At 45.8% G+C, this 12377-nt stretch overlaps 1 protein-coding gene across 1 annotated transcript in view; it reads left to right on the top strand.

Annotated features, from left to right (window-relative positions):
* The window catches only part of KLF7 (KLF transcription factor 7), a 113844-nt gene that overhangs the window by 74751 nt on the left and 26716 nt on the right, over positions 1-12377 (top strand). The window contains exon 2 of the mRNA XM_088457202.1: positions 3921-4533. Coding sequence (XP_088313328.1) covers positions 3921-4533 — 613 coding nt within the window. The remainder of the gene's footprint in view (positions 1-3920; positions 4534-12377) is intronic.

Raw genomic sequence — 12377 nt, 5'->3', positions numbered from 1 at the left:
GTAGGAACCTTTTGTGGGTGTCGGTAACATTGGAGGTCGGCAACTAGGGGGTCATAGAGACCCTAACGGGCAGAGACTTGGTAAATAAAGACCTACATGTATTAGGCTGCGAGATTTCAGCAATTAAAATAAAACTACATTTGTTTTCCCTTAAATCAGGCTGTTGCATTAAATCTAGCCGCTACATTGCTAAAATCTCGCCCACATCTCGTAGTCTTAATTGCGTTTGGGCCAAAGATGACAAATTTATACGCAACTGGCATTTAAAAAAAAATAAAAAATTGCGATATCTATTTTATGTCCCCCTGCAGTGTTTTTTTTACAGCACATAGTCACGTGCAGGGGGTATTTCCTAACAGGGCTTTTGCTGGGTGGATGTCAAAAACCTAAATGTCGGGGTGCCACTGAGGTCTGGTCTTCCCAGAGAGCTCATCAAAGGTTGCGTTCCGCAATTTATTCAAAAATGACTGTAGAAAATCCATTTGAGCAGCTGAATTTATTCCATCTGAAAATAATTCGCAGTGACGCGGTGTTGTCATCAATAAAATAACGTTAAAGAAAGTAAATGACAATTTTTTTTGTATTATTTTTTTTTTTATGGCTGTATTTGCAATTGTGTAAGTGCTTTTTTTCCCTCTTTCTATTTGCTGTGGGCTTTATTACGGTATGTGTGTTGCCGTAATCTTTTCTGACACCTTTTTCAGCCTGAATTCCAGTTACATGAAATATTACGGAGTAGTTTTCTTATAGGAATTCATTAAAATTTCAACTCTCACTATGTCAGCTTCTAAATCTCCATTATATTAGACTGGCCTTGGGCAACCATTTTAATAACCACAAAATAGCTTATTTTCCAAAGCGCTTAAACTCCTAGGAAATATATCTACCTTCCCCATTGTCTCTAGACATCCATTATGTTGTATAAAAGCCGTTATTGTCAGTCTGCTAACCATTACCCAAAGTTAATAACATGTTAATTTCTCACGGTATAGCTGCACGCAAGCTCCTAATCCAGCCACATTTGTCAATGAAAGTAACTTAAAGTAGGGATTTTTTTTTTTCATTATTTTTTTTTTTTTTTTATAGAGCGTTTTAAATACATTGGTATTCATGGTGCGGTTTTCGGAATTCCACTGAGAAGTTGTTAAAGGCCAGTAAAAAGGAATGGGGAAGGAATGAATGTTATCGCAGCCCTTCAGATAATCCTGGAATGCCTTGCTACATGTTTCATTTATTATCATTGTGTACTAGCAAACAGATGCTGTGAGCCCTTCACATCTCAGCGCTAAAGAGGGAATGGCAGCCGGATTCTAAATACTATGAAACTTATGTAACGGTGTCATTTTACACAGGGCGCAATTACTGTCTGCTCGAGAAAGTGGCTGGAGTACGTGAATTGTGTGCCGAGGACTTTTAGTTGGCTAATCAGTGGATCATAAGCCATTTTACATACAAACGACCTTTATACTACATAGAAATGACTCTTCAGGTCAGGAAATGTAATGCATCATACTCTTTGTGCCGTGATCCTAGTAAAGGAGGAAATGAAAGCATCCTTTATGCACAACTTCAATATTCTTATATGTTGGACAGTTCCATGTTTATCGTGCAGTAGTTATACAGCTAACGTTGAAGCTGTGTAAGGAGAGCTAGACTTCCAGCCTTGGATCGAGTTATAAGATGACACCGGTAGCATTAGTCAGCTCGTGTTCTGTCCTTTTGTTCCCACCAATCATATTAATCCAAATTTAGGAGTCTGGTTCTAGAAAAATAAGGTGTCCCAAGTTGAAGATTTAGGCTGCGCAGCTGGCGTAGTGGTTAGCATTACTGCCTCATAGCAATGACATCATGGTTATCTGTGTGTTTTATGCATACTTGCCAACTCTCCCTGATTGTCAGGGAGACTCCCTGAAATAGCAGCAATCTCCCTGTCTCCCTGAAGAGTCCAGCAATCTCCCTGATTGCATCTTAGGCAAAATTATGAATTTGTTATATACAAAACAAATAGAGATATGTACATTCAAATAGGATCATTAGTATAATTTCCCTGCATTGGGTATAAGGCACAATGATCCCTATAGCTACATGCATTTTCTGAAAAGCATCTGTTTGCTTCCATCAACACGTAGATCTTACTAACTGCTTTGGGGCTCATTTACATTTGGATGTAAATAAATGTTATGACACGCCTCTCAGATGTAGCAGTACACGCCCACTTTACCGCCGCGCTCATAGGTGCTGCTTTCACAATCTCCCTGAAATGCTTTTTCAAAAGTAGGCAAGTATGGTTTTATGTAATAGGGGTCAGAATGTACTAAACTGAAAAATGCAGGGGGCTTTAATGCGTTTCCCATATGTACTAAGCACCGGGACGATTAGTAGCTCTTGGAACTATTCAATTCAGCGCGCTGTATAGTCCGACTAATGATTTTCTCCTCGTACTCTCCTGAGGGAATGAGGAGAAATCCGACTAAAGTGCAGGCCGGAAGGCAGTTTCCCGTCTTAGTGCAGCACTAACAGCCTCGCGGCCAGCACTTTGGTTGGAGAATGTCGGCTCTTGCGACTAAACACCCAGATTAAGGGGCCTATTCGTCATACCGAAAAAAATCGATGGCGGTAATTAGGTTTAGAACTCGCATGGAGTTCTACCTAATTACCGGAGGAATTAATCATTCCTCCTCCCCATAACTATCTATTGCGAAAAGCTGTCATTTTTGCGATGACAGCTTTTCGGGACATAGTTTTCCCTCTCTACACTACCTTACCGCAGCTGTAATAAGTGCTGTGCATGCGCTGTTACATCTGTAAAACCAGCACATGCGCAGCACTGCTTACACCTGCGGTCATTTTGTGTCCCCCTCTGCATACCTACCCCTGTCCCGCACTTACCTGCCCGCTGCAGCGCCTCCGGTGGCTGCTCGGACTCTGTGTCCTCCCAGCAGACCACAGTACAGTTTAGAAAAAAAATAATTTTTTTTCTAAACTTTGTGTTCTGCTGGGAGAACACAGAGTCCGAGCAGCCACCGGAGCCAGAGTACGGACCAGAGCGTCGGAGGAAGACGCCGGGGGACCTGCCCACGCTGACACAGGTAAGTGTCACCTGCTATGCGCCACCTCACACTGGCGGATAGTAACTCCATCAAATTATGAAAATACATAATTTTCGGAATTTGATGAATACCATAATTTCCATATCCCCATACTAATGTACTAATGTACGGGGAGTGTGGAAATTAACGCAGGGTGACTTAGCATGGAGATATCAGTGATATCTCCATGCTAAGTCTCTTCATGAATACTAAAATAACATTAATTAAGAAAAATGTCCTTAAAATCGTTATTTTAGTGTTGATGAATAGGGGCCTAAGTCGCGAGAACCAACATTCTCCGACTTAACTGCTTCCCGTCTGAGTAAATATCGCGGTGAATTGAAGAGCTCCCTCCCGGCGCTATTCAACTCCTATTGAATTGAATTGAATCACCCCCCTAACTGTGCATTAAACTGGTCATTAATAACATATATTTTACTAATAAATCCATCCACATCAGCGGTTTTGTAGAGAAGGCTGGTTAAGGGTTCTACGGTAACAGCCACAGGAGGTCTCTGATACGGGAAGTCTCATCAGGTCTCTGTGTTATTTTGCTGGCAGCCGGATTTTAAATACTATGAAACTTATTTAACGGTGCTGCTCTGGGAAGATGTGTGCTACACAAAATGGCCGCTGCTTCTGGGAAGATGTATGCTACACAAAATGGCCGCTGCTCTGGGAAGATGGGTGGTACACAAAATGGCCGCTGCCCTGGGGCACACTGATGGTATTAGTTATTTGAATGTTTTCAGTGTAATGCTGTGCTGTCACATTTGCTGTGTTGTTGAAGTCTCTTTCTCTCTCTCTCTCTCCCTCTTGTCACATCTGTAGACCTGTCTGGAATTGGAGCGGTACTTGCAGACCGAACCAAAGAAGATATCTGAGACTTTTGGGGAAGAATTAGACTGTTTCTTAAACGGCTCTATTGCTCAAGGGACGGATGTCTGCGGCCGGAAGCTGGATCCCATTATAATTCCTTTGGACATCAGCACGTACGAGAAATGCCCTAGTATGGACCTTTTGCTTTCTCAAGACAAACTTCTGTCAGAGACCTGTGTCAGCCTACAGCCTGCCAGTTCCGCCATGGAGTGTTATTCGTCGGTAAATCAGGCACAGCTTAATGCGGTGACGTCGCTAACGCCCCCCTCTTCCCCGGAACTCAGCCGGCACCTGGTCAAAACCCCACAGTCTCTCTCTGCTTTGGATGGAACAGTGACATTAAAACTGGTTGCGAAAAAGGCTTCTATTAGCTCTGGAAGGGCTGCGGAGTCCTTGTCAGCCGCCATAACGACGAAATGTGGTCTAAGCGACAGTGAGCTGGCCGGGAATGGCGGAGAGGCCTCGCCTGAAAACAAGAAAAGGGTCCATCGGTGTCAATTTAATGGCTGCAGAAAAGTCTACACAAAGAGTTCACATTTGAAGGCTCACCAGAGGACGCATACAGGTATGACGGCCGTTCTGTCACGTGTGCCGCTTTTATTACAGTGACAAATCATTGTGCATTGGCTGCCGCCATATGCCGGACTACATGGGGCAGCATAACATACTTTTACTAGACATGCGCTGTTACAGGCATCCGGTATTTTCGCAGTTACATAAGTGGTAAATCATATGTGGTAGCATGTGCTTCTCTATAGCTGTATTTATGTAACTCAGCGCTGGTAATTACATACATGTTAGCAAGCGCTGGTAATTACATACATGTTAGCAAGTGCTATTCTTGTGCTATGTTTATGTAACTCAGCGCTGGTAATTACATACATGTTAGCAAGCGCTGGTAATTACATACATGTTAGCAAGCGCTGGTAATTACATACATGTTAGCAAGCGCTGGTAATTACATACATGTTAGCAAGTGCTATTCTTGTGCTGTGTTTATGTAACTCAGCGCTGGTAATTACATACATGTTAGCAAGCGCTGGTAATTACATACGTTAGCAAGTGCTATTCTTGTGCTGTGCTTATGTAACTCAGCGCTGGTAATTACATACATGTTAGCAAACGTTGGTAATTACATACATGTTAGCAAGTGCTTTTCTATTGCTGTGTTTATGTAACTCAGCGCTGGTAATTACATACATGTTAGCAAGTGCTTTTCTATTGCTGTGTTTATGTAACCCACTGCTGGCAAATACATACATGTTAGCAAGCGCTGGTAATTACATACGTGGTACCATGACTTCCCTTAGACCATTTCGCCATGTTATATTTAACAGCTGTTTGGTTTATAGCCGTGGTTCTCAACTCAAGTACCACCAACAGGTCATGTTTTCCAGATTTCTTTTAATCATGCACAGATGAGTTCATTATTTTGCTGGGTCAGTAATTTTCCCATCTGCTTCCTCAGATCAAAAATCCACACAACATGACCTGCTGGGGGCACTCGGGGGTTGGAGATGGGAACCCCTGGTTTATGGTGGAACATTTGAAATAAGCTTCCTTTTTGATTTGTTTTTTAATTAGAGACGTGAGAGGGCGTCTGGTGATGCCGCAGCAATGGCGCTTTATCTGACGCCTTGTACGTTTGTGTAGATGATTATAACCGGCTTTATTTCATGTATTTTTATTGTTGGTTTGATGAGTGTTTCCCAGGCGTTGGGTCTTATTCACAGATGGGCGCTAATGAGATCGCAGCTGCGATTTCGCACAGAACGCAACTGCGAAAATATGCTAATAGTTCCAAAGTTTACCAGAGCATAAGAACACCCGCCGCTACTTTCTCATATGCGTTCGACACTGCTTATCTGCATAAATATCGGTAACATCGAGCGGCCATCTTACCCTTGCGGCAGGTCTGACCAGCCGCAGACTCGGAAGCTCTCCTGACACGCATAGGGCTCTCATGCTTCGTAGGAGATCGCAAGGGATAATTCCCATCTAACGGCGTTCAAACGGTCAGACACACCTGCGTTTTTCTGACACCCCCTCGTTACCTCCCCCGAACGCAGAGTGAGTCCTCTGTGTGAACGTAATCGCAAAGCAATCATGGTGCGTGCACATTGCGACTAAATCTGCGTAAATATCACCATTGCGTCCATCTCTGCATTAGGCCACCTGTCCTCAAGGCTCCCTAACATTCTAGTCACCTGTGCTTAAGGATGACTATACGTAAAACCTGGACTGTTAGGGTGCCTTGGAGAAAGGATTTGGCGACCCCTGGGTTTGATTATTAATGATTGGTCACATAGTTTGGAGGACAGAGACATCTTTGGCAATGAAAGGGCTGTGTATATGTCTGCATAAATATAAATATGTATATATAAAGGGAGAGATGGATAAACATGTTATGCTTCAAAAATCCCATGTAAATTCAAATGTACTTTGCTGCCCAAAGCACCAGACTCCTGAATTTGCCTTCAGAATGTTGAATTTTTTATTTTTTTTTTAACATATTTCATCAATTTTAGTTGCAGGTTCCTGTGTGTGGCCTGTTGTGCAGGTTCCTCTGTGTGACCGGCCTGTTGTGCATATTCCTCTGTGTGACCGGCCTGTTGTGCAGATTCCTCTGTGTGACCGGCCTGTTGTGCATATTCCTCTGTGTGACCGGCCTGTTGTGCATATTCCTCTGTGTGACCGGCCTGTTGTGCATATTCCTCTGTGTGACCGGTCTGTTGTGCATATTCCTCTGTGTGACCGGCCTGTTGTGCATATTCCTCTGTGTGGCCTGTTGTGCATGTTCCTCTGTGTGACCGGCCTGTTGTGAATATTCCTCTGTGTGACCGGCCTGTTGTGCAGGTTCCTCTGTGTGGCCTGTTGTGCAGGTTCCTCTGTGTGGCCTGTTGTGCAGGTTCCTCTGTGTGGCCGGTCTGTTGTGCATATTCCTCTGTGTGGCCTGTTGTGCAGGTTCCTCTGTGTGGCCTGTTGTGCAGGTTCCTCTGTGTGGCCTGTTGTGCAGGTTCCTCTGTGTGGCCTGTTGTGCAGGTTCCTCTGTGTGGCCTGTTGTGCAGGTTCCTCTGTGTGGCCTGTTGTGCAGGTTCCTCTGTGTGACCGGCCTGTTGTGCAGCTTCCTCTGTGTGACCGGCCTGTTGTGCATTTCCTGTGTGGCCTGTTGTGCAGGTTCCTCTGTGTGACCGGCCTGTTGTGCAGCTTCCTCTGTGTGACCGGCCTGTTGTGCATTTCCTGTGTGGCCTGTTGTGCAGGTTTCTCTGTGTGACCGGCCTGTTGTGCAGGTTCCTCTGTGTGGCCTGTTGTGCAGGTTCCTCTGTGTGGCCTGTTGTGCAGGTTCCTCTGTGTGACCGGCCTGTTGTGCAGCTTCCTCTGTGTGACCGGCCTGTTGTGCATTTCCTGTGTGGCCTGTTGTGCTTAAGGTAACCGAGGTTAGCATAGAACAGAGGGCATATAAACCTCTAGACAGGGATGGATGGGGCTAATAAAGTGATAGGAGGGGTAATTTAGGATTGGCAGTTGTTAAAGTCACAGGGATAGGTTGTTAGTTGTTATGGGGGAGTGGTTGCTGGGACTATGGGTAATGTCTGTAGGATATTCTGCCTTGATTCTGATCTCCCACCCTCCCTTCCCTATTGTGTCTTGTGTAAAGCGTCCATATTGCTGCAGTAAGGGCGGTGCACACCCCTTCATGCACGGGTTAGGCTGATTTCACCCTACTGTGTTCAGCGGCGCTTCTCATCCGGGTGGGCCGAAATGGTGCATCGGTATGGGTGTTGGATACCGTCTCACTTGCTATAAAGGGAGAGTTGGCCTTCGCAAGTATTTTATATCTCACTTACCATTAATTGGGATATTGGCCCTGGTTAGTTGTGGACATCTTTTGCCTAAGTCAAGTGGGCGCCGGTGGTTTGCCGTTCTTTCCTCTGCCACCCATAATCATTATTGTCATAAATAAAGCTGACCTATTATTTTTCAACGGCATTAACTTGGTCTGTGTCTTTTATTTTTGAGAAAATATGGTGTTAAAGAACTTATGGTTACATCCATCATCTGACGATAGAGCGTTTTATTCCTCTGTGTTATGGGTGCTCTGCTGAGAGCGGTGTCTGCGTCTTGTTGGCTGGCAGTGTCCCTGCCCTTGCAGGGGGGCAGACGAAGCTTTCTGATAGAGAGATCACAGAAGGGCACAGCCATGGGAAGATTAGACAGCAGATTGTTTTAAAAAGTGGGACACCGGCCAAATATTGATCCCACCATCCTCCCATTGAGCATTTGGCAGGATGCTTAAACCAATTTGTACGGATTATCTCTGAAAATAGAAAAACTTCAGAGGAACAAAAATATATATCTAACTGTCTATAAAACCTGAACTATATATCTGTGTATAAAACCTGAACTATATATCTGTGTATAAAACCTGAACTATATATCTGTGTATAAAACCTGAACTATATAACTGTCTATAAAACCTGAACTATATATCTGTGTATAAAACCTGCACTTCTGCTTATAGATTTGAAGACATCTTTGTTATAAAGAAAACTTGTCTTTCAGCTGTTCCACAGTACAGTATAGACAATGCCGCCATGTTGCGCTTTCTCGATCTGCATAATGACTGGTGATTGAAGCCGTGTTGTTTATCTAGGTGCTAAAATAAGTACATGTAGAAGAATAGACGTACAAACCAACGCTATAATAACGGCTAGCCGCTCATGTTTGTATCAGATACTGTATTTGAATGCACTCACCAGACTTGTACAAATAATCATACATTTAATCAGCATGTTCTGCCGGTGGAATCGGTATGAATTACCGCCGGCTTCCTGACTATATCCCCGGCCTGTCTGTCACTCGTTTGGACCTTTTTCAAGACATTCTATACACAACAGCGTCACCAAGAAAATAAAAAAATATATAAAGGGTCGGATTAAAGGCGAATATGAGGTAAAAACACGAAAATGCAGTTTTCGGGGCTTTTACCACATTCCCCAAATGTACTAAGCACCGGAATGCATCCCGATGGATAACACCACCTTCGTCACCCAATAGAAGCCTATGGGCTACTTATCAGGACGCTCCCCCCGGAAGTCCCTCTGTCCAGAGCCATCACAATGAACCGCGGTAGGTACCCAAAGACAAGGGGGATGCTTAGTACATCCCGGCCAAAGTACCAACTGATCAGCTCCTAACTGTCACTTTACAGGCTGTTTTTTTTTTTTTTTTAAATGACATTTTACGTTTTTTAACGCTTATGGAGTCATTTAATAACATTATGCGAATGCACAGTAACATAACCAAAAGCCAATCAGCATTGATCCAGCCAGGGCAAGTCACATTATGACTAAGCTTTTCATATTGAGTTATAGCACAAATAACCCCTCAGTGATCTAAAAGAAACCCTGTTGTGACATTTCAAAGTTTCTAGAGAATTCTTCCATGAGGGCGGCAGATCCGCGGCAGCGTTCAAAATTAATGCAATCCGCCGAACGTTAGGACCAACTGCATAGTAGACTTATACATGGGATAGGAACTTTGTGACCTTCGTTCAAAAACAGTTTGTACGACGAGTCCTCAAATACTCTCTTTGTGCCTGTGACAAAGTAACTACAATCACTTAGGCTTATGGGGGAGATGTACCAAACCTCGAAGATACAGTGAAGAGAATGCCCAGAGCAGCCAATCAGCTTCTGTCACTTTACAGGCTCTGTTTGTAAAATGACAGTTAGGAGCTGAGTGGTTGGTACTTTGGGGGAGATGTACTATGCCTTGGGGAGAAATAAAGTGGAGAGAGATAAAGTACCAACCAATTAGCTCCTGTCATGTTACAGGCTGTGGGCGGGATGTACTAAAGGAACAGTTTTCAGGGTTTTTACCGCATTTCCATATATACTAATTCCTGGCCGCCCTTTTATTGGTGCAGAGGGTAACGCCAGAAAAACCTGGCGTTGCCCTATAGAAGCCTACGGGCTTCACCGCCCCGCAGACGCCCAGTAATGGCCCCCACTCACCTGCTCTCCATGGTCGCCGGACCGCGCTCCTCCTGGGTCCTCCGCCTCCTCCTCCTAATCTTCTTCCGGGTGCAGTGAAGAGGAGGAGGAGCCCGGGGCTTCCTGCACAGGTCACCAGCAGGAAGTTCCGTGGCTCGGAGGGGGCGGGGTCCCACGGAGACCCCCTCACCTGGCGTCGGCTGCTTCGCAAAGGGCAGCTCTTATCCCAAGAGCTGTCCTTTGCGAAACTAATTTCATATGTTAGTACATATGCGATTAGTGAGGTTGCGGTGACTGGTGGAATGGTCACCGCAACCAGGGCCGGCCCTAGCCCAAATTTTTTGGTAAGCGAGTAGGTTTTTTGGCGCCCCCCCCTATGCAGTGCCCGCGGTAGTGGTCCCCCCTGTGCAGTGCCCCTTGTGCCCCCATTAGTAAGCTTATACAGTGCCCCCAGTAGTAGTCCCCCCTCTTGTAGTGCCCCTAGTAGTCCCCCCTTGTAGTAGTCCCCCCATTGTTGTGCCCCCAGTGGAGGTTTCCCCCCCATGTAGTGCCCCCAGTAGTAGTCCCCCCCAGTAGTAATCCTCCCTTCAAGTGCCCCCAGTAGTAATCCTCCCTTCAAGTGCCCCAGTAGTAATCCTCCCTTCAAGTTCCCCCAGTAGTAATCCCCCCTTCAAGTACCCCCAGCCGTAATCCCCCCCTTCAAGTGCCCCAGTAGTAATTCCCCCCTTCCTGTGCCCCCAGTAGTAATCCCCCCCCAGTAGTAATCACCCTTCAAGTGCCCCAGTAGTAATCCTCCCTTCCAGTGCCCCCTGTAATCCCCCTTCAAGTGCCCCCAGTAGTAATCCCCCCTTCAAGTGCCCCCAGTAGTAATCACCCCTTGTAGCCCCCCCCCAGTAGAGAGACACGTTATAAAAAACAAAACAAAAAAAAAAACACTTACCTGAACCCCCCGCTCCTGCTCCCGCCGCCGATATCCGCTACTCCCGACCATTCTCCAGGGCCGCTTTGCATTATGGGAGAGACGTCGTCATGACGACGTCTCTCCCATTACCCACTGCGGGAGCCGGAAGATGGCTCCCGCAGTGGGAGCTACAGCAGCCGATGAGAGTCTGACAGACTCTCATCAGCTGCTGAAACAAACACACAGTTGCCAGCTCCAGCGGCTGTGTGTTTGGCACTGTGTAGCGCTGACCGAACTCCGTCCGGTCAGTGCTACACGCGCGGTGCAGACTGTGTCACAGAAATCTGCATGGTCGCGGCCGCGGCGCCCTTCACTACGTGGCGCCTTACGCGGCCGCGTACCATGCGTAACCATAGAACCGGCCCTGACCGCAACCTTAGTACATCCCGGCCTGTGTCTGACAAAAAAAAAAAAAAGACCGTTAGAAACTGATTGGTTGGTTTGTACTTTATCACTCTCCAAAGCTTAGTACATAGACCCCTCGGTATCTCCCTCCGCTGCTGGATACATCTCCCTTACAAAGGCTTGATATCCTCTCCCTGTGTGGTCATTGTTATAATAGCCTAAATTGTTAAATGGCTCTGTGCAGTGATAGGGTTAAAGGGAAGAGATGGGGTTAAATTGGGCATTTAAGTTTCCTCCAACCTCCAGAGAATAATAGCAAGAGAAGGTGAAGGAACTATAATTAGGGACTTGCAGAGTGCTAGGAGAAGGTGTTACAGAGCGAGCTGGGGCTGGGGAAGATGAAGGTGGGGGGGGGGGGGGGCAGTACGAGGCTGATGGTGATGATGATGATGATGGCTGTTGCTAAGTAACCCCTGCAGCAGTAAATGCAGCCTGTTAATTGGTTGGCTCCTCAAATCCTGGGCACCGTCCCCAGCCTGCTACTCAGCTGTTCCTTCTTAGTTACTCTGTTGCTAGACTACCGCATCTCTGCTCTGGCTGCCGCTACATACTGACAGCTAATTGGCTGCTTGGTGTTTCTGCCGGGTACCAGTCTGAGCTTGCATCTCGGCTGTTATCCCTGGAGGCGGAGGGGGAGGGAAGGAGTGAGGGGGATATGTCAGCAATTAATGGAGCACAAGTGCAAATGCTGCACAGTCTGCCACCTGCGCCCCCCTCCCTGCATCAGCCTCACAAAATAAATCCTCATCCATGACCCTAAGCACGTCACACCTGTGTTTTGCCCCCCGGATTAGCTGCTAATTTTTCATTTTTACTTTGTTGAAAAATTCGAATCTAGACAAATTTTTATTTATTTTTTTTTTGCCGTAAATGCAAAACACAAATTAGTAAAGCATAACGGAAAATATGCCAGAGCTATGTCAGTAAAATGTTAGTAAATACATAATGTGTGTGCATTTCTCTGGTCCTCCGGCAGCGAGAGGGTTAAGTGAATTTGGGTTCTGCTGCAGCCGTGAAATGCGGCACGGTATGTACGGGAGAGAAAGC

This window comes from Taudactylus pleione, unplaced genomic scaffold, assembly GCF_031769625.1.
Source record: "Taudactylus pleione unplaced genomic scaffold, aTauple2 ptg000746l, whole genome shotgun sequence".
In the NCBI taxonomy this organism is placed as follows: domain Eukaryota; kingdom Metazoa; phylum Chordata; class Amphibia; order Anura; family Myobatrachidae; genus Taudactylus; species Taudactylus pleione.
This window is presented reverse-complemented; position numbering and strand designations above follow the sequence as displayed.